At 41.8% G+C, this 18,702-nt stretch overlaps 1 protein-coding gene and 1 long non-coding RNA gene across 5 annotated transcripts in view; one reads left to right on the forward strand and one right to left on the reverse strand.

Annotated features, from left to right (window-relative positions):
• The window catches only part of LOC137369286 (nuclear cap-binding protein subunit 1), a 97,396-nt gene that overhangs the window by 61,959 nt on the left and 16,735 nt on the right, over positions 1-18,702 (forward strand). For all 4 annotated transcript variants that reach the window (XM_068030287.1, XM_068030290.1, XM_068030288.1 and 1 more), the window contains 7 exons: positions 3,520-3,594; positions 9,141-9,244; positions 10,147-10,272; positions 16,182-16,284; positions 17,362-17,455; positions 17,794-17,897; positions 17,990-18,104. In XM_068030287.1, the coding sequence (XP_067886388.1) occupies positions 3,520-3,594; positions 9,141-9,244; positions 10,147-10,272; positions 16,182-16,284; positions 17,362-17,455; positions 17,794-17,897; positions 17,990-18,104 (721 nt within the window). The remainder of the gene's footprint in view (positions 1-3,519; positions 3,595-9,140; positions 9,245-10,146; positions 10,273-16,181; positions 16,285-17,361; positions 17,456-17,793; positions 17,898-17,989; positions 18,105-18,702) is intronic.
• On the reverse strand, positions 11,590-18,231 carry LOC137369289 (uncharacterized). Its single transcript, XR_010974914.1, has 3 exons — positions 17,972-18,231; positions 13,169-13,274; positions 11,590-12,676 (listed from the first exon to the last, which is right to left on the reverse strand). It is a non-coding gene; the product is annotated as an uncharacterized lncRNA (long non-coding RNA).

The raw sequence follows: 18,702 nt of genomic DNA on the forward strand, positions 1-18,702 counted from the left end.
TTGTGTGAGTAAGGTTGGCGACCAATTTCGAGAATTGTGTAAAAATATTTTTTTAAGACTACAAGAAAATACGTTGTTTGTCTTTTTATTTGACCCTAATACACTTGGGGACTAACTCAAAACACGATTGCGGTCATTTGGTAGAGGTGAACAGTGGTAGCCAGCCACATCCATTCTACCTGTCTGTAACAGTATGGAAATAAGCTTCCACTGTACCTGTTGGGCCTTCAGCTTAAAGGGTTATTTGGGAAGAATCCAAGTTTCTGACAGAAGATCCAGCCCTGCCAGATGGCACTGATCAGCCAGTCTGGCTCATTAGTGATCAGTAGTGGCCAAGAATACTGTGCACCTGCCTGGCTCAGGTATCAGACCTGAGTCTTGCATGGAGAGGTGAATGTTCCAGAATTTCACCTAAGGGCCAACTCAAGTTGAAGGAAAACCTTCCTCTTAGCATTCTCCGCCCCCTCCACCACCCTCCCCCCCCCCGCCCCCCCCCTCCACCACCACCACCACCACCAAAGCAAGTAGTCACCAGTTGGTCATTAGAACCTTATAACAAGTGTGATGTTGAGCTTTTTGCTATGCAGACAGCAGGTACTAGAAGCTCCTCACTAGTGGTTTGATGCAGGGGCACCAACACACCATGGCCCACTCAGTGGTAGCCGCATCAGTTGGATGTGCGGAGCTTCAGGAACACTTAATTGTGTCTCAGTCTCTGGCTTTGAACACTGGATATCTTCACTGGTGATCTCCTGCCACAGCCCTTCAAAAGGCTGGGTCCCTGCTACTCAACTTCAGTACCATCGCAAGTGTAACTTTCTGCCAGTTACTGTAAGACGCCATGTTAGTGTAATCTAGTTCTTTTAACAGCACTGAAGTTGGACCCCTAATACACTGTTCCCTACCCCACATCCCGCTGCATTATTTGTAAACACTGGCACTTGAAATCCATGCTTGAAGGGGTCTGTCAGGGAAAACACAATAGGCCAAATGAGAAATGTTAATTCATTGGTTGGAAACTTACCGTAGACTTTTAATGGAAAAATCCTACAGTTAACTTTTAAAAGTACTGGCAGCCAAGATGGCCACTGCAATTTACATCTGAAACATCTTCGCACATTACAAGGCCCCAACCAAAGCCAGAAGTCTAACAAGAAGCCCAGCCAGAACAATGCTTTGGCTAACTGAGTAGATTATCCAGATCAGCTTCGTTAGCGGGACATTCAAAGTTATCCTGAGGCATTCATAAGTGGAGACATCCCTCCAGGGCATAAACACTGACAACACCACCTGAAAGAGGTTTTGGGTTTTCGACTTTTACCTCATAAAAACAAAGGAGATTGAGAGAACCATGTGACTGTCTGGCCATCGCTGAAAAAACTGGGAGTTTTGTTGCACAGACAAGAGATGAGCAGTAACTGAGTGTGCAGCATCAGAAGGCTGAGTGCTTCCCTTTCGCTCTGTCTCGCTCTCTCCAGAAAACATCAAGTTTGCAAATCGTCTGTGACAGTAGACCCTCCAAACCTACAGAATGCTACAACCAGAGACCAGGGGAAAAGAGCCAACTACAATTTTGCATCCAAGAAAACCCTGAGCAAAGCTGGTGCCGGCCACAAAGTGCACTTTGACCAGCCAAGACTTCAAGAATACAACTCCAGGGAGAAGACCAGTGAATCATCAAGCCTCGAGACTGTGTATTTAACTTTTATTTATTCTGCACTTTAATCCAACCAAAAAAACCTACTTACCACTTTGTAATCTATTTGTGTGTGTGAGATCCTCGTGTGAATGTGTGCTTGAATGTGTACTGTGTTTTTTAAAATTATTTTTAAGTAGGGTTAGTGTTTTACGTATAATCTTACCTCTCTTGATTAAACTCAAGAAAACCTGTCGGATTGGTTCTTTCACGATCACAGTAAAAGGAAAAGGTAAAACACTCACTGAGGTGGTAAGCACAACAACTGTTTAAAAGGAATAAACTCTGTTGCAGTCAGATAAGATAAGGGGTAAGGGGGCGACTGTGACTCCCTTCTCACTTGGCCGTAACAGGTCTGACTCCAATGACTATACGGATTCCAATACGATGGACAAAGATGAGTAGAAAAATGTTTGCTTAAGGATCTGCATTGATTGGGTTGAGACTTACACCTCTTGTGTGGATTCCTGTAGTATTTCTTTGCATATAAATATGGTTTCTAGATGTCTTGGTGAGGGGGCACAGCTTGTTGATACACTGATCCACTACCCTTAGAACTGTGAAGAGTGATGTCGAGGGCCACTATTTTTCTGCTCAATTGGGAATATAAGGAGCAAGCACTAGGATTTAATGTTTATTGATTTTAAAGGAATGACACTTCTTGAATAAGAATGGGAGGGCAGCTTTTATCTTTATGGGCCGCATATTGTGGAACCCTGGACGGCGTGTATAGGTCTGGATTTTGCTGTAGTAATGATGGCGAAATAGTCAGCATTTGCCATCATTACACCTCTGAAACTGACAGCAACTTCTGGAGTTTGCACATGAGCAGTTAAATGCAGAAATCCAGAAGTTGCTGTCAACAATTCGAAAAGAAACGCTTCTCCGGAGGATGCGCTGTTGAGGTTCCCCACCCCCGCCAGATTGGAATTAATTCAAAATCATTGAATTGAACTGACAAGAATTTCCACTCTGAAGCTCTTAGTCTTACTGTAAAATCCTCGAATAAGTTTCACCTTGTTGAATTGAGGTGTAACTTGGTTTTTAACAGCATACTGTTCATTATTACTGTTGGACCACCTCACTGACTCTGAAAGAGTAGTTTTATATTTGTTGAATGTCAGATTTTTCCATTAGAAGATATTCCACATTTTTACTTAATTTTAAAGTTTGATATTTTAACTTCTATCCTAATTCCAAGTGTATGTCCCAATCATTTATTTTGCTATCTGTAAAATTTAAGAATTAAAAATGAAGGGGTTTAGTGGTTTTTACTTCCAGGTTTGTTGTTCGTGAGAATATTTCAATGTGATTAGCTGTTTACACTGCTATTGCTAGACACCTGGAGGTCCCCTTGGCTTGGTGCCAGATTCAAACTGACGTCACGAAAAGAGAAATCACGGTAGTGATCGCTAGATCTTTGTGGGTTAATTTCTATGAGGTCTGCGCGAGTGCTGTTTCTTCACCACTGACCACAAAATCCAGCCCATAAAGTTTTAATGGTTTCTCCCATTAGTTCCCATCGACAGGTATGTGTTCTGCTTTAGAATTTATTCATCCATGAAGCAATAGTGCTAGAATGAACCCATGCCAAACCTTCAGTCCACAAAATTCAGGCAGGGAAATCCAGTGAATACGAAATATAAATTCGAATATGACTGAGTTCCAAGAGCTAGATTCTTGAGGCTTGGGGGCTGCATGTTGCCTTTGGGCACAGTTTAATTGGCACTGCTCTAAAACTTGTTTTTAGACTTTATGCTGCATAAATAACGTGCTGTCTTCTCTTTCTCTTCGCCTCTACCCACACCCGCACGCACACACAGGTCTGATTGTTTGGCACTGGACCCTGACCAAGCCAAACCGAAGTTTTTGCGTGAAGTGTTGGAGAAATGTATGAGGTAAATAAATTTTTTGATTTCAATTTTATCAACTTTGCTGATCCTATGCAGTGGATTTTGCAGTTGGCAAAAGCGCTGCTAAATTTGCCATGAGGGGAGCTGAATGTTTAACTGAGGGGCATGAGTAATTAATCACTTTGGTTACAGAAAATCTCAAACTGTGCATATTTCCGAAGTAATTTGGTTTGAGGATATTGAGTTTGTTGGCTTCAGTGAGAATTTCAACTTCTTGCTGCAGCAAGGTCCACCGATGAGTGGATCAGCAAGGCCTTACAGCAAGGTGCATTCTGAGCAAAGTTACATCCTCTAATGTCATGAGCTGAAGACACACCCATTGAGGTCAGCCTTTAGTTCAAAGGCAGGTGATTGTTTTATAATTTTAAATACTTTTAAACACTTCACACTTTTTAAAACCTTCATGAATTTTTAAATACTTTAACAAACTTTGACTGTCCCGGGAAACATCTTTGACAAACTGCCTTGGTTCTCAACAGGAACTGCGAGTCCACAGTGGACCTTAGAACTTTGGAGAAAGAGAAAACAGTGTTTTCATAAAATAAATTCAGACCCCATCTCTCACTAGTAGTACACGAATCTCCCTCCCTCTCCTAGTCTGGAACTGCACTGAAACTGTCCAGAGTGTTTAGAAGTTGTTTCTCCCCCCACCTCCCACCCGACTCTTCAAATGTGCAGAAAAAGGATGTGCTAAAACTAGGATTTATAATCCTTATTACACCACTGGCACAAAGTGTTTTCAGAAAACAAGTACCACATTTGTAATCCTTGATGAGGAATTTGCTTGAGACTTCATTGTCCAACCTGGATGTCTTATTCTCAAATAAAAGTGAATCAAGTGATCATTCAGACTGACATAGTGCAAATTCTTCATGCATTATACATAGCTCTTCATATTCTTCATAGGTATTTGTTGAACTCAGCAAGGAGTTTTTTCATAGTTATATCTCCAATGCAACAATAATCCCTTTTTCCTGACTGAACATGTAGAATGGTTTCTGAGAAATCAACTCTCCCGCCTTAGGATGAATACCATTGTAATCGTATCTTTGGAATTTTAATGTAATTGGGATTTCTGACTTATTACTCACTTTTAACAAAACGTGAACCATTTGTTGCCTATATTTCTTGATGCTTGAGGTTTTATAATGAAACAAAGCTGCGGTACTGAGGGAAATCATGCAGGTATATGGTTATTTTAACTGGAGGCCTGGTACCAGCCGAAAAATTCCTTCAAGCAATCTCAATTTGCATCTCAGTATTTTGCTATCTATATATACAATAAAGAAAAGTAAAAACTGGATTATTTACAAATTTACTGATATTTGTTAATATGGTGTTTTAATAGTTACCATAAATGCAAAATCTATCTAATTGATACATTCAGTGAAAAATGAATGTTAATTATCTATACTAGGCAAGCAGTTAAGTGGTTCATTGCCAAGCTGTGCCCAACACAATTGCAATGAGCAGGCGAATAGTGTAATGTTATGTAATAATTAATGTACAATCCATTAGGAAGATTGTTTGTTACAAATCACGTGAGGGCAAAACGTCCCAGAAGCATTTTAAGTTAACACATATGGTTAAAGGATTGAGCGATGATACCCTAATGTTTAATAACAGTTCCTTGTTTTACTGAATTTGATACATTTTGGACATTGTAAAGAAGTAATGTGCAGTTTGACTAAACTCTCAGTTCATATGTTTGTACTCTACTGATGTAATAAGATATAACATCACATTGCTCCTTCCCCTCCTACCAAACAAATACAGAGGAAGAGTATTATTATTTTGATTGTAACTGGAAGCGGAGAAAAAGTTGGGATGTTTTTGGATCTTGCAAACATGAAAACTAAGTTGGTTTTACCAATGTCCAGTATCTCTTTTCTGATATCTTGAAAATATAATTGAGCTTACATGATTTAAAAAAAAATGCAAACCTAAGTTCAGTAAAGCTTTTTAGGAGGGTTTGGGAGGCTGGTGAACTTGGTCCAAGAAATCAAAGTTTAGACTCCAGCATAAACTCCAGATCCTGTAATGGCTGATCTGCTCCCCAGCATGCTTTACACCTGCTAATATTGGTTCTAATTTAAAGAGTGTTAAATCCAGCGTCATGGGTGGGCAATCAGCAAGTACAGGTCCCTGCTGCTTTCTAGAGCAGCTCGTCAGGGCCATCAGCAGAGGCTCGAGAGGGCAACGCAGCTTCCTGTTTTTGGCGCAAGTGTGTGCACACCGGAAGTTGCGTTGTCGTTCCAACCCTAAATAGCGGCGATTGTCTCGTAAAATAGTTATATCCACGTGTAACTTGTACTACAGTGAAGGGAGGGTTGGAGTAAAAACAAAACTTAAGTTTCTGGTTAGCTGAAAAGTCACAAGTGAAAGCTGGTGCTTTGCTTGACCAAACCCTAGTTCTGCTTTTATAGTTCAAAATTAGCTTTAGCCTGCTACATGTTGAATTTTGTTGTCTATTCAGCTAAACAAAGGTTGTATTAACAATGAGGGTCTTTATTGTGAGACTTACTGTTTTAAGTTTCTCTTGTGATGGTCTGCTCATGGATCTTGGAAGCTTTTCAGTTTGCGTTGTGTCTGTCCTGCACTCAATGCCTGTGCTGTCTGAACCAGAGGCCTTGTATGTTGCAGCACGTGAAATAGAGAGATACAGCACTGAAACAGGCCCTTTGGCCCACCAAATCTGTGCTGACCATCAACCACCGATTTATACTAATCCTACATTAATCCCATATTCCCTACCACAACCCCTCCTACATTAATCCCATCTTCCCTACCACCTACCTACACTAGGGGCAATTTACAATGGCCAATTTACCTATCAACCTGCAAGTCTTTGGCGGTGGGAGGAAACCAGAGCACCCGGTGGAAACCCACGCTGTCACAGGGAGAACTTGCAAACTCCACACAGGCAGTACCCAGAACTGAACGCGGGTCGCTGGAGCTGTGAGGCTGCGGTGCTGACCACTGCGCCACTGTGCCGCCCCTTTAGTATAAGTTTCTGAACTCTGTAAAGCTTGACAATCTGAAATGACTTCTAGTATGAGCAGCTGCAATTTTTGTGGGGGGGTGGTGGAGAAAGAGTTTTCTGTTTGTATTTTCTGCAGATTATTTCTTTGAGGTGAAATTTATTTCTGATTGGGATGCTTATGATTTGTATTTTCTGTAAAGTGTTATTTTGAACTTTAATTTTGGTACTGTAATTTGTGTGGCTGTAAATGGAGAGATAGATAGATTACTGTTTTAAAAATACTTTTGTCTTGATAGGGCGGCGCAGTGGTTAGCACCGCAGCCTCACAGCTCCAGCGACCCGGGTTCAATTCTGGGTACTGCCTGTGCGGAGTTTGCAAGTTCTCCCTGTGACCGCGTGGGTTTTCGCCGGGTGCTCCGGTTTCCTCCCACAGCCAAAGACTTGCAGGTAGTTAGGTAAATTGGCCATTGAAAATTGCCCCTAGTGTAGGTAGGTGGTAGGGAATATGGGATTACTGCAGGGTTAGTATAAATGGGTGGTTGTTGGTCGGCACAGACTTGGTGGGCCGAAGGGCCTGTTTCAGTGCTGTATCTCTAAATAAGTAAATAGATATTTGCATTATTCTCTCTGTTTTTGGTCATTTGGTTTGTTCATTGAGTGAGCAGAGTTTGAGAGTAATGTGTTGGATTGCACTTTTGTTCACAATGATTATTTTGCACAGCCAACCACCCACATCCTGTTCTGCTCCCTGTCCCAGTGTGTTGAATTCAAACCCTCCATCTGACCTCTGAAACCTCCTTCACATCTGAATCCCAGCCTGTGCTCTTCAGTACTGTCTCTGACCTCCTGTCTTCCTTTCCAACCATTAGGAATTGTCTCAGCCCTACTTTATAACTTCCTCCCTAATACCCTCTTGCATACTATCTCTCTCTCCACCTTTTAAACATGTGTAGTCATTCTTCTGACTTTTGTACTGCTCATTGTCTGTTTCACCTTAGTGGGGTATCATGGCATGCTTTCCAGGTAAAGGGGCTATATCAGTGTTACATGATTTGTGAAAAGATAGCAAAGTTCAGACCATCTACTAATACGTTACCATATAAACTTGTGTATTCACTCTGAACCCATGGGATTTTTTTAAACTAACCTATGAGTTGACTTCTTAATCAACTGAACCAAATCTGATCTGACATGAGTGCTGGGCTAATTGATGATCCTGCCAACCCTGTCCAGTTTATTGCTTTCCCCTTGTTTCATGCTTTAACATGCTGAAGTGGAACATAGATTGTGTTGTCTGAGTCTTGGAAAACCTATATTTCTTTGCTTATAGAATAAAGGTAAACAAAAAATATATGATACACACAAGCCTCTTGGCAAACCAGGCTGGTTGGTTTATGGAATATATTGTATATGAGGGATTCTCCTCAGTTGCTATCAACCAGTGGAAATACCTGTTTTGTGTTGACGTTGAGCATTGTGAAGATAATACTGTTTTACTTGCTGCCGGCAATACTGGAGGGAACATGATGCAACACTGAGAGTTGGACTGTGCAACCTCCAGTATTAAAACAGCAAAGTGCCACACCCCCGCCCTGTGCCTTTCTTCTTATCGATCAATTTATTGTGATCCAGACAAATCTTTGAAAGCTGTTTCATTTTTGCTGTGTCCATTCGGTGATAGATGCTTGTGCTGTCTAAGTAGGTACATGAGGATCCAAGCCAGTGACGTTCAGCACAATGCTAACTCATCAACAGGTAACAAGAAATATGAAGCTTCCAAGAAGATTTTCTCTATTTCAACTATCAGGTCTCTCAAATCCCTTGATCATCCTAAATGCCTCAGTTAGATCACTTCTAAAGGCTAGAGAAGACAGCCGAGTTTATTCAATCTGTCATCGTAATTTAACCCTGTAAGCCAGATTCATTCTGGAAAATCTGTGTTGTACCCATTCCAAGGTCAATACATTCCTTTGAGGTGTAGTGCCCACAATTGGGTGCAGCAGTCCAGAAGGAGTCTGATCAAGGTTATGTGCAACTGAAGCATAATTTCTTCCTCCTTTTGTATTCCTCCCCTTTTGTATGGTTTTTTGTGTCTGTCTACCTAGCTTTGTGATTTGGTCACATGGGCACCCAATCCCTTTTGTTCTTCCACAGTTCCTAGTGTCTTACCATTGAGAAAATAAGGACATCCAATAAGTTGTGTTGACACTTCCTTAGTCATTTTAAAGGATCTGAGACAAAATAGCATAGACTTTTCTTTAAGAGCCATTCACTTTGTTCAAGTTGGCCTATGATAGCCTACTACTTGAAGCATTTTTTTTACTTTCTCTAGCTTTGTTATTTGGGCAAAGAAGGATATTCTGCTCTGTAGGATCTATCCATAGCTCTGCTATCTTCTCCAAGGCAACAGTCCCAAGCTCTACAGGATTTCTCCTGAAGCTGTTTCCTGTAATAATTTTTGTTTGACTTATGTAAGCATATGCACTTGTTTAAATAGTTGATGGGTATCTTCAGCATGTATATAAATGAACTGCCATCTTGTTCACAGGCTTTCCTATTATCAAAGAATAGTGGATATTGTACCTGAGAACTTTGCAGCCCTGTTGCCAGCAAATCCACTGTGCATTTACAAGTATGGTGATGAGAGCAACAGTAAGTAGTCACCTGTTTGGACTTGGAGAGATGGGAACTTTTCCTCTTCTAGACTAGTAGTAAAGTTAATGATTTCAGTAACTTCTGTCATACAGATGTATTGAGAACTGGATTGTATCTGTTTTAATTTGCTTTGGAATTAAGAATTGTAATGTGGTCCCAACTAATAATATACCTCTTTAAGAAGATGTCTGGTAAACAAGTTGGAAAAAAGCAGACTGCTTCAGAAGTTTTGATATATTAGCATTTTTACTTCACAGATTATAAAATTAGCCCTTAACATTGATGCAGTTCAACTTTAGCCTGGTTCTTGAGAAAATGTGTTTAATTGTAGTAAGAGTTAAATAGCAAACTCAATGAAAATACAGTGAGGAACAAATTACTGTTACACACTGACTTAAATCTGACTACATTAATGCTGTTTGGTGTGCAGTGAAGTATACTAATGTGACAGTTTCTGTAATACAGGTTGGTGTTTTGCAGTATTTCAATGGTTTTAGGTTGCACTGACTCTTTCTCACTTGTGTTCTACACATGCACTAGTATGCAAATGCATGCGTTCTCCCTCTTGTGTGCACTCGCTGTTTGTTTTGTGCATGTGGATACACTGTCTTGCCCTGTCTTGTGCTTGCATCAGCCACTTGTACTAGTATGCTTAACCCCTCTCGCTCTTGTCATGTGCATGCGAACTTGCTTTCTCTCATGCTTTCTCCCTTTTATGGGGGTCAGTGAGTCAACCATTTTCTACTTTTGAATGCTGCAAGCACAACAATACTGTGCTTTTTTTTTTTTTAAAAGCAAACGCAGTTGGCCTAAATGGAGCCAAAAAGTTACCAACTTGAAATTTAACAATTTGACATGAACTCTGAACCCTCTTAACAGTATTTTCATTGATGCTTTAGGTTCTCTGCCTGGCTACGCTGTGGCTGTCAGTCTCTGCAGTGCTATTAAAAGCAAAGCAAGTAACGAAGAAATTCTGAGCATACTAAAAGACCTCCCAAATCCTAACCAAGAGGATGATGATGATGGTAAGGAATCATTTTACTTTTAGTGGGAAAACTACTAGAGATCATTGTCAAAGGCAAAATGAATTCTCACTTAGCGTTCTGTCAAAAAGCGGACAAGTATTAAACTATTAAAGTATAAACCTTGTAAGCCTAATGGGGAAAGTGTCTGGGCGGCGCAGTGGTTAGCACCGCAGCCTCACAGCTCCAGCGACCCGGGTTCAATTCTGGGTACTGCCTGTGCGGAGTTTGCAAGTTCTCCCTGTGACCGCGTGGGTTTTCGCCGGGTGCTCCGGTTTCCTCCCACAGCCAAAGACTTGCAGGTTGATAGGTAAATTGGCCATTATAAATTGTCCCTAGTATAGGTAGGTGATAGGGGAATTGAGGGAAGGTGGGGATGTGAGAGGGTATTGGATTAATGTAGGATTAGTATAAATGGGTGGTTGATGGTCGCACAGACTCGGTGGGCCGAAGGGCCTGTTTCAGTGCTCTATCTCTAAATAAATAAATAAATAAATGAAAGTATTATGAGGGATAATATAAGGGAATATCTTGAGGGACAAGAGCTGATCTGAGACAGCATGGTTTTAGGAGTGGGAGGTCATGCTTGACTAATTTATTGGAATTCTTTGGAGGAGATGACAGATCTGGTAGATAGGGGAGATGCAGTGGATGTTCCCTAAGTGGATTTCAGGGAGGCATTTAACACTCCCTCAAAATTGAGTACTGCCTAACAGTCAAGCCCATGGGATAGCTGGGAATGGATTGGCAACTAGTTGGTTGAGTTTGAGTGCATGGACTATGCTGAGACTGGATTCCTAAAGGGAAGTTGGTTGGGGTACTCTGGTTTCTACACAGAATCACAAAATCTTGTCTCCCTTGGGAATGAGCATCACAGGAGCTTTTTGAAGGGTATATCACCCCCAAATCTGGTACCTGCACTTCCTTGTTCATGAGGCTGCTCACTAGCATTGTTGGATGTCACTTAGCTTCAACAGGAGAGATTAGATGAACACTTGAAGAGGAATAAATAATGAAGGATAGAAAAAAAGAATAAAGATGCAGTAATGATAGCATAGTGGTAATGTTAACTGGGCTGGTAATCCAGAGGCCCGGGGCTAATGCTCTGCAGACTGTTATGACCGAGGTGGGTGGAACGCACTGTTAATTCAGTCCCACTTCTCCACAAGTCATAACATATATTTAAATTTTCCCACTTACTGAAAGTCAATCAGATACTTTCCCCAGAATAAAGCACACCAGCCAGCTTTCTTTAATAAATGACAAAACTATGCATTTATTATAAACTAAGTCTTAACCAATAATAAAGTAAACATACACGTGACATGAAATGTTAAAGCCCCTTATTTATCCTAGCCCTCACGCACATGCTCACATACACAACCGTTTAACCAGGAGACAAAGGGGATTTTTGTTTTCAGCTGTTACAAAGAAATCGAAGGAATAAAAAAAAAACATGTATGCTGAAAAGAAGGTATGGAAGAAAGCCCTTTGTTTTGGCGAGGTGTCCCGAAGGTAAATAGGTGGCTGTCAATGGGATCTTCCTAAAACGGTTCTTTCCAGGCGATGTTGATGACCAGTCTGGGTAGGCTGTCCAAGAGATGCAGCACAGAACGCTCGAGTCAGGATTTATAGCTGGAAGCAGCAACCAGGATCATCTTAAATAAAAACATGTTTTTAGCAGCAAGCAACAAGGATCTTCTTAGGTCTTATAGCAGTAAAGGTTTCTTCAAATGCAGGAGGAAGTAGTAAACACTTGATGCAGGAATTCTTTTCAAGAGAGAACGATATCAGCTGTCTTCTCCTGGCAGGCACACGGCAACTAACGTTTTGTAACAGTTCAAAATAAACCAAACTGTTCAGATGCAAGTCCTGTGACAGCTGTAAATCTTGGCCTGTCACTTCTTTGCAAACATTTTTTCAAAGTCACAAGCACAACCCGTGCTGGGTTATTTAGATACAGGTGCCTTCCAGTCTGTTGACATTTCACTCAGTTCCAAACCTTCTGTTGACGTTCCTTTTTAAAAAAACACCCCACAAAGTTCAGCATTCTCCAGATGAAACTATGTCCAGGATTCAACTATACACAGTGGCGCAGTGGTTAGCACCGCAGCCTCACAGCTCCAGCGACCCGGGTTCAGTTCTGGGTATTGCCTGTGTGGAGTTTGCAAGTTCTCCCTGTGTCTGCGTGGGTTTCTGCCGGGTGACCCGATTTCCTCCCACAGCCAAAGACTTGCAGGTTGATAGGTAAATTGGCCATTGTAAATTGCCCCTAGTGTAGGTAGGTGGTGGGAGAATGGTGGGGATGTGGTAGAGAATATGGGATTAATGTAGGATTAGTATAAATGGGTGGTTGTTGTTCGGCACAGACTCAGTGGGCCGACGGGCCTGTTTCAGTGCTGTATCTCTAAATAAAAAAAAAAATTAAAAAAAATTTTAAAAAATAAAATAAGTTCTTTAAAACATATTTTACAAAAGAAACAGAAGAAATCTTGTAACAAGACATGAGTTCAGATCCCACCACAGCAGTTGGTGGAATTTAAATTCAATTAATTACTAAATTAGGAATAAAGTGCTAGTCTCTGTAATGTTGGCCATGAAACTACTAGATTGCTGTCCTTACCTGGTGTGGCCTAAGTATGACTCCAGGCCCATAGCAATGTGGTTGACTCTTAACTTCCCTCTGAAATGGCCTGTGACAGTCGTTATCTCAAACTGCTACAGAAAAGTCAAGAAAGAATGGACCTGGACGGACTACCCAGCATCATCCTGGGCACTGGAAATGGCAAAAGCACACCCTGTCTACCTGACCCTGTAAAAGCCCCTCACTAACAGGGGGACTTGTGCCACAATTGGGAGAGCTGGGAAGCCTGACATAGTGGTACTCACAGAATCATACCTTACAACCAACGTCCCAGACTCCTCCTTCACCATCCCTGGGTACGTCCTGTTCCATTTTCGCACTGCGGATATCCTTCATCGTGTTGTGTGGCACGACCACTGTACTAAATGGGATAGATTCAGAACACACTTGGCAACAGCTCAAAACTGGGCATCCATGAGGCAATGTGGGCTATCTGCAGAATTGTATTCGAACACAATCTAACCTCATGGCCTGGCATATCCATCACTCTACCATTAATATCAAGCTAGGGGATCAACTCTGGTTCAATGAGGAGTGGAGGAGAGCATGCCAGAAGCTGCACCAGACATAGATAAAAATGAGGTACCAACCTGGCGAAGCTACAGAACGGGACTGCATGCATGCTAAACAGCGGTGGCATCATGTGATAGACAGCTAAGCGATCCCACAACCGACTGATCAGATCAAAGCTCTGCAGTCCTGCCACATCCGGTCTTGAATGGTAGTGGAGAATTAAACAAGTAACAGGAGGAGGAGGCTCCACAAACATCCCCAGCACGTCAGTACAAAAGACAAAGCTGAAGCATTTGTAACCATCTTCAGCCAGAGTTGCTGAGTGGATGATGAATCTCTGCCTCCTCCTAATGTCCGCAGCATCACAGATGCCAGTCTTGAGCCAATTCGATTCACTCCACATGATAACAAGAAACGTCTGAAGGCACTGGATACAGCAAAGGCTATGGTCTCTGACAACATATTGGTCGTACTGAAGACTTATGCTCCAGAACTGGCCACGCCCCTAGTCAAGCTGCTCCAGTACAGCTACAACATTGGCATCTACCCGAAAATGTGGAAAATTGCCTAGGTATGTCTTGTCCACAGAAAGAAGGACAAATCCAGACCAGCCAATTACCGCCCCATCAATCGATTCCGAATCATCAACACATTCCATCACTTTGTTGTTGACAGTGATATCAAACGGGACTTGCTCAGCAATAACCTGCTCGCTGATGCTCAGCTAGGGTTCGCCAGGACTTCTCCGCTCCGGACCTCATTACAGCCTTGGTCCAAATATGGACAAAGGATCTGAATTTCAGAGGTGATGTGAGAGTGACTGCCCTTGACATCATGGCAGCATTTGACTGAGTATGGCATCAAGGAGCCCTAGTAAAACTGAAGTCAATGGGAATCGGGGGGAAAACTTTTCTGCTGGTTGGAGTCATACCTAGTGCAAAGGAAGATGGCTGTGGTTGTTGGAGGTCAATCATCTCAGCTCCAGGACATCACTGCAGGAGTTCCTCAGGGTAGTGTCCTAGGCTCAACCATCTTCAGCTGCTTCATCAATGACCTTCAATCATAAGGTCAGAAGTGGGGATGTTCGCTAATGATTGCACAATGCTCAGCACCATTCGCGACGACTCGGATGCTGAAGCAGTCTGTGCCCGCATGCAGCAAGACCTAGACAACATTCAGGCTTGGGCTGATAAGTGGCAAGTAACATTCATGCCACATAAATGCCAGGAAAATACCATTTCCAACAAGAGAGAATCTAACAATCTCTCCTTGACATTCAACGGCATTACCATAGCTGAATCCCCCATCATCAGCATCCTAGGAGTCATCATTCACCAGAAACTTAACTGGACCAGCCATATGAATAGTGTGGCTGCAAGAGCAGGTCAAAGGCTGGGAATTCTGTAATGAGTGATTCTCCTGCTGACTTCCCAAAGCATGTCCACCATCTGCAAGGCACAAGTCAGGAGTGTGATGGAATACTGTCCACTTGCCTGGATGAGTGCATCTCCAACTACACTCAAGAAGCCCGATACCATCCAGGACAAAGCAGCCCGCTTGATCGGCACCCCCTTCACCTTAAACATTCACTCCCTCCATCACCGGCGCACAGTGGCAGCAGTGTGTACCATCTACAAGATGCACTGCAGCAACTCGCCAAACCTTCTTCCAACAGCACCTACGACCTCAAGGGCAACAGATGCATGGGAACACCACCACCTGCAAGTTCCGCTCCAAGGTGCATACCATCCTGACTTGGAACTATATTGTTGTTCCTTCTGTTGCTGGGGAAAAATCATGGAACCCCCTTGCTAACAGCAATGTGGGTGTACCTACACCACATGGACTGCAGCGGTTCAAGAAGATGCCTCACCACCACCTTCTCAAGTGGGGTTAATGATGGGTAGCATATGCTTCCCTGGCCAGTGATGCTCACATTCTATGAACAAATAATTGAAAAATTAAAAAAAATTGTGAAATGTGAAGCCAGCAACGGTCCAGGTCTTCTGGACCAAATGGCTGCTTCCCTCTATTGCTACAATTTTCTCTGAACTGAAGTGGGATTTACTTGGCTGGCGTTTGCATATTGGGCATGTATTAATCTTAACAGCAATGGATGAATAATTTGTTAACTCTGCACTGAGTTTTGAGATGTTATTTAAAATGTGGGTAATTATCAGTATTCCTGCATTTCCCATTCCACTTTCATTTCGAATCTCTTCCACTAATGCTGTCCAAAGATGTTTGACTGCATCATACATCCAGCAAATCATTATTAATTATGAGGGGTTTTGTTGGAGTAAATAAGGAGCAACTGTTTCCAGTGGCAGAAGGGTTGATAACCCGAGGACACAGATTTAAGATGATTGGCAAAAGGACCAGAGGTAATATGTCGAAACATTTTCTTCTGCATTAAATTGTTATGATATGAAATGCATTGCCTGAAAGGGTGGAGCAATCAGATTCTGTAGTAACTTTCAAAAAGAAAGTGGATGAATACTTGAAAAGGAAAAATTTTCTGGGCTGGGAAAGAGCACCAGAGTGGAACGAATTGGATAGTTCTTTCAAAGACCTGACACAGGCACAATGGGCTGAATGGCCACCTTCTATGCTAATCATTCTATAATTCTATAATGCTCATCCGTATAGTTAATCTTACTTTCTATGGTTCTCAGACTTGTTTAATCTGTCAACCTTAATCTGGGAGAAGTGCTACTGTGATCGTGACTGACTTACTTGAGCTACACTCTTTCAGATGAAGGGTTCAGCTTTAATCCCCTGAAGATTGAAGTTTTTGTACAGACTTTACTTCACCTGGCTGCCAAGTCCTTCAGCCATTCCTTCAGTGCTTTGGCAAAGTAAGTGTATTACTTTTGATTAACAAAAGATTTGGAACCAGATGTTAGTGTTAACATTTTGTTTGCTAATAACTGCGATTAACTTGATGAATACTGTGATTTATTGTTCCTGATGCACTAAATCATGGTCTTTTGCTTTTCTGCTCCACTGGTCTTTACAGTTAACCCACATCCTGTTAAAATTAGCACAGTCCAGTAGTTGGGGTAATTAGTGTTCTTAAGGCCAAAGTGTAAAATGAAATTTGGTCAGTTTAATTATTTAATTAGTTTTGAGCATTTGCCCCTCTGCATGAATGTGGGCTGCTGTTTTGGTGCTCATTTCAGGTGGTAGAATAAAATTAGCATCAGTGATTCTCCACTGTCAGGAACATAGGAAATAAGAGCAGGAGTAGGCCATTTGGCCCATTGAGTCTTCATTCAAACATATCATGGCTGATCATCTACCTCTACGCCAGTTTCTCCCACTATCCCCATATCCCTTAATGTCATTAGTATCCAGAAATCTATTGATTTCTGTCTTAAACATGCTCAATGATTGAGCTTCCACAGCCCTCAAGGGTAGAGAATTCCAAAGATTCACCATCCTCTAAGTTTAAAAAAAAAAAAATTCTTCCTCATCTCAGTCTTGAATGGGCTGCCCCTTATTCTGAGACTGCGCCCCTGGCTAACCAGCCAGAGGAAACACCCTATTCACATCGACCCTGTCATGTTCTGTAAGAATTTTGTAAGTTTCGATGAGATCACCTCTCATTCTTTGAAACTCGAGAATACAGGCACAGTTTCTGCAATCTCTCCTCATAAGACAATCTCGCCATCCCAGGGATTAGTCTGGTGATCCTCTGCTGCACTTCCTCTATATCCTTCCTTAGATAAGGATACCTTTTGAAGGGGCACCAAGTGGATATCAGCTGCTTCACCAAAGGAAGCAAAATGATACAAAAATGGAGGGGAGAGAATTTTTGTCTGTCCAGAGTCGAGGAAATGTAGCAGAGCCTCCCATTTTCAGAACTACATTTCAGTGATGCACCTTTCTACATTTATTTGCACAACTTTCACAAGTTGATTTTTTTTTTGTAGGTTTCATGAGATTTTTAAGACTTTGGCTGAAGGTGATGAGGGCAAGCTACATGTACTAAGAGTTATGTTTGATGTTTGGAAGTGTCATCCTCAGGTAACGGTTGTTCCTTTTTCTTCCTCCAAATAAAATAAAACTCTGTTTACGTGTAAATTTGAGAACAAAACACATCTTTCTTCATTTCTCTCCTCTTAAAAGTGGCCTGGAATGCCTTCTCTTTGCCTGAAATGGGTTCCTGCCCTCAAGTAGGGAACCACATCTGAAGGGAGTGTGGGCTAGAGTCAGACTGCAACATTGTAGAGGCCGTTGTCTGATCTGTCCTCCCTTCAGTTACGGCTCCCTACTGGGAGTATGAAATTGATGAATTAACACTCCAATGTCACAGTACTGATCTTTTTGTCTCATAAGAGCTACTTTTTCTTGATCCCCTTCAGATGATGGCCATGCTGGTTGATAAAATGATCAGAACACAGATTGTAGACTGCGCAGCAGTAGCAAACTGGATCTTTTCTTCAGAAATGGCACATGATTTCACGAGGTAATCTCTAACACTTGGCACCATACACATCTAATATATTAATCTTCCAATCTTTGAAACTGCATGGAACTAACCTTACTGTGGCACTTTAGGTTGTATGTCTGGGAGATTCTTCACTCCACCATCCGAAAGATGAACAAGCATGTGCAAAAGGTCCAAAAGGAGCTTGAAGAGACTAAAGACAAACTGGATAAACAGCATAAAAGAGTAAGTTTGTTTTGTGTTAAATCAACTCAATATAGGTTGGTGTTGGGTAAGGATTGCTCAGAGGAAGGCAGCTTGTAGAATATAGTTTCACAGCAAAGTACTCGTCCCCTTTCCAGTTTAAAGAAAAAAAAGATATATCTCACCCCGCATCACTCTTGTTTCATTGTGAGTCATTCAGATCTTGCAGTTTACAGGGCTCCCTGCTCATATCCCAAAATGGATAGATTCTTTATAGGAAATGGTGCTTTAATTAGCCTGGATCTTGGACTATAAATGCCAGCGCCAATAAGTTTTGGTACCCCATACTTTGAGGCTTTAAGCACAACCATTGGCCGCCTGCAGCAGAGCTGTAGTTGGTGAGCATTATATAGTATCCAAGTACTTGCAAAACAAATCTGATTTGAATTTGGTTTGTCACAAATGTGTCTCAGCTACTTCATTGTGTGCCTTCTTGTGACCTTTATTTTAACTAAGCAGGCTTTTCTCTTTCACATAGTTGCTAAGATTGAGCTTTCTTTGTTAACCCACCTTGTATGACTTGCATTTACCTGGTTTTAAAATGTCTCAGAAGATAATAATGCAAATATTTATCTGCCTC

The sequence above is a fragment of the Heterodontus francisci genome, chromosome 4 (genome assembly GCF_036365525.1).
Source record: "Heterodontus francisci isolate sHetFra1 chromosome 4, sHetFra1.hap1, whole genome shotgun sequence".
NCBI lineage: Eukaryota > Metazoa > Chordata > Chondrichthyes > Heterodontiformes > Heterodontidae > Heterodontus > Heterodontus francisci.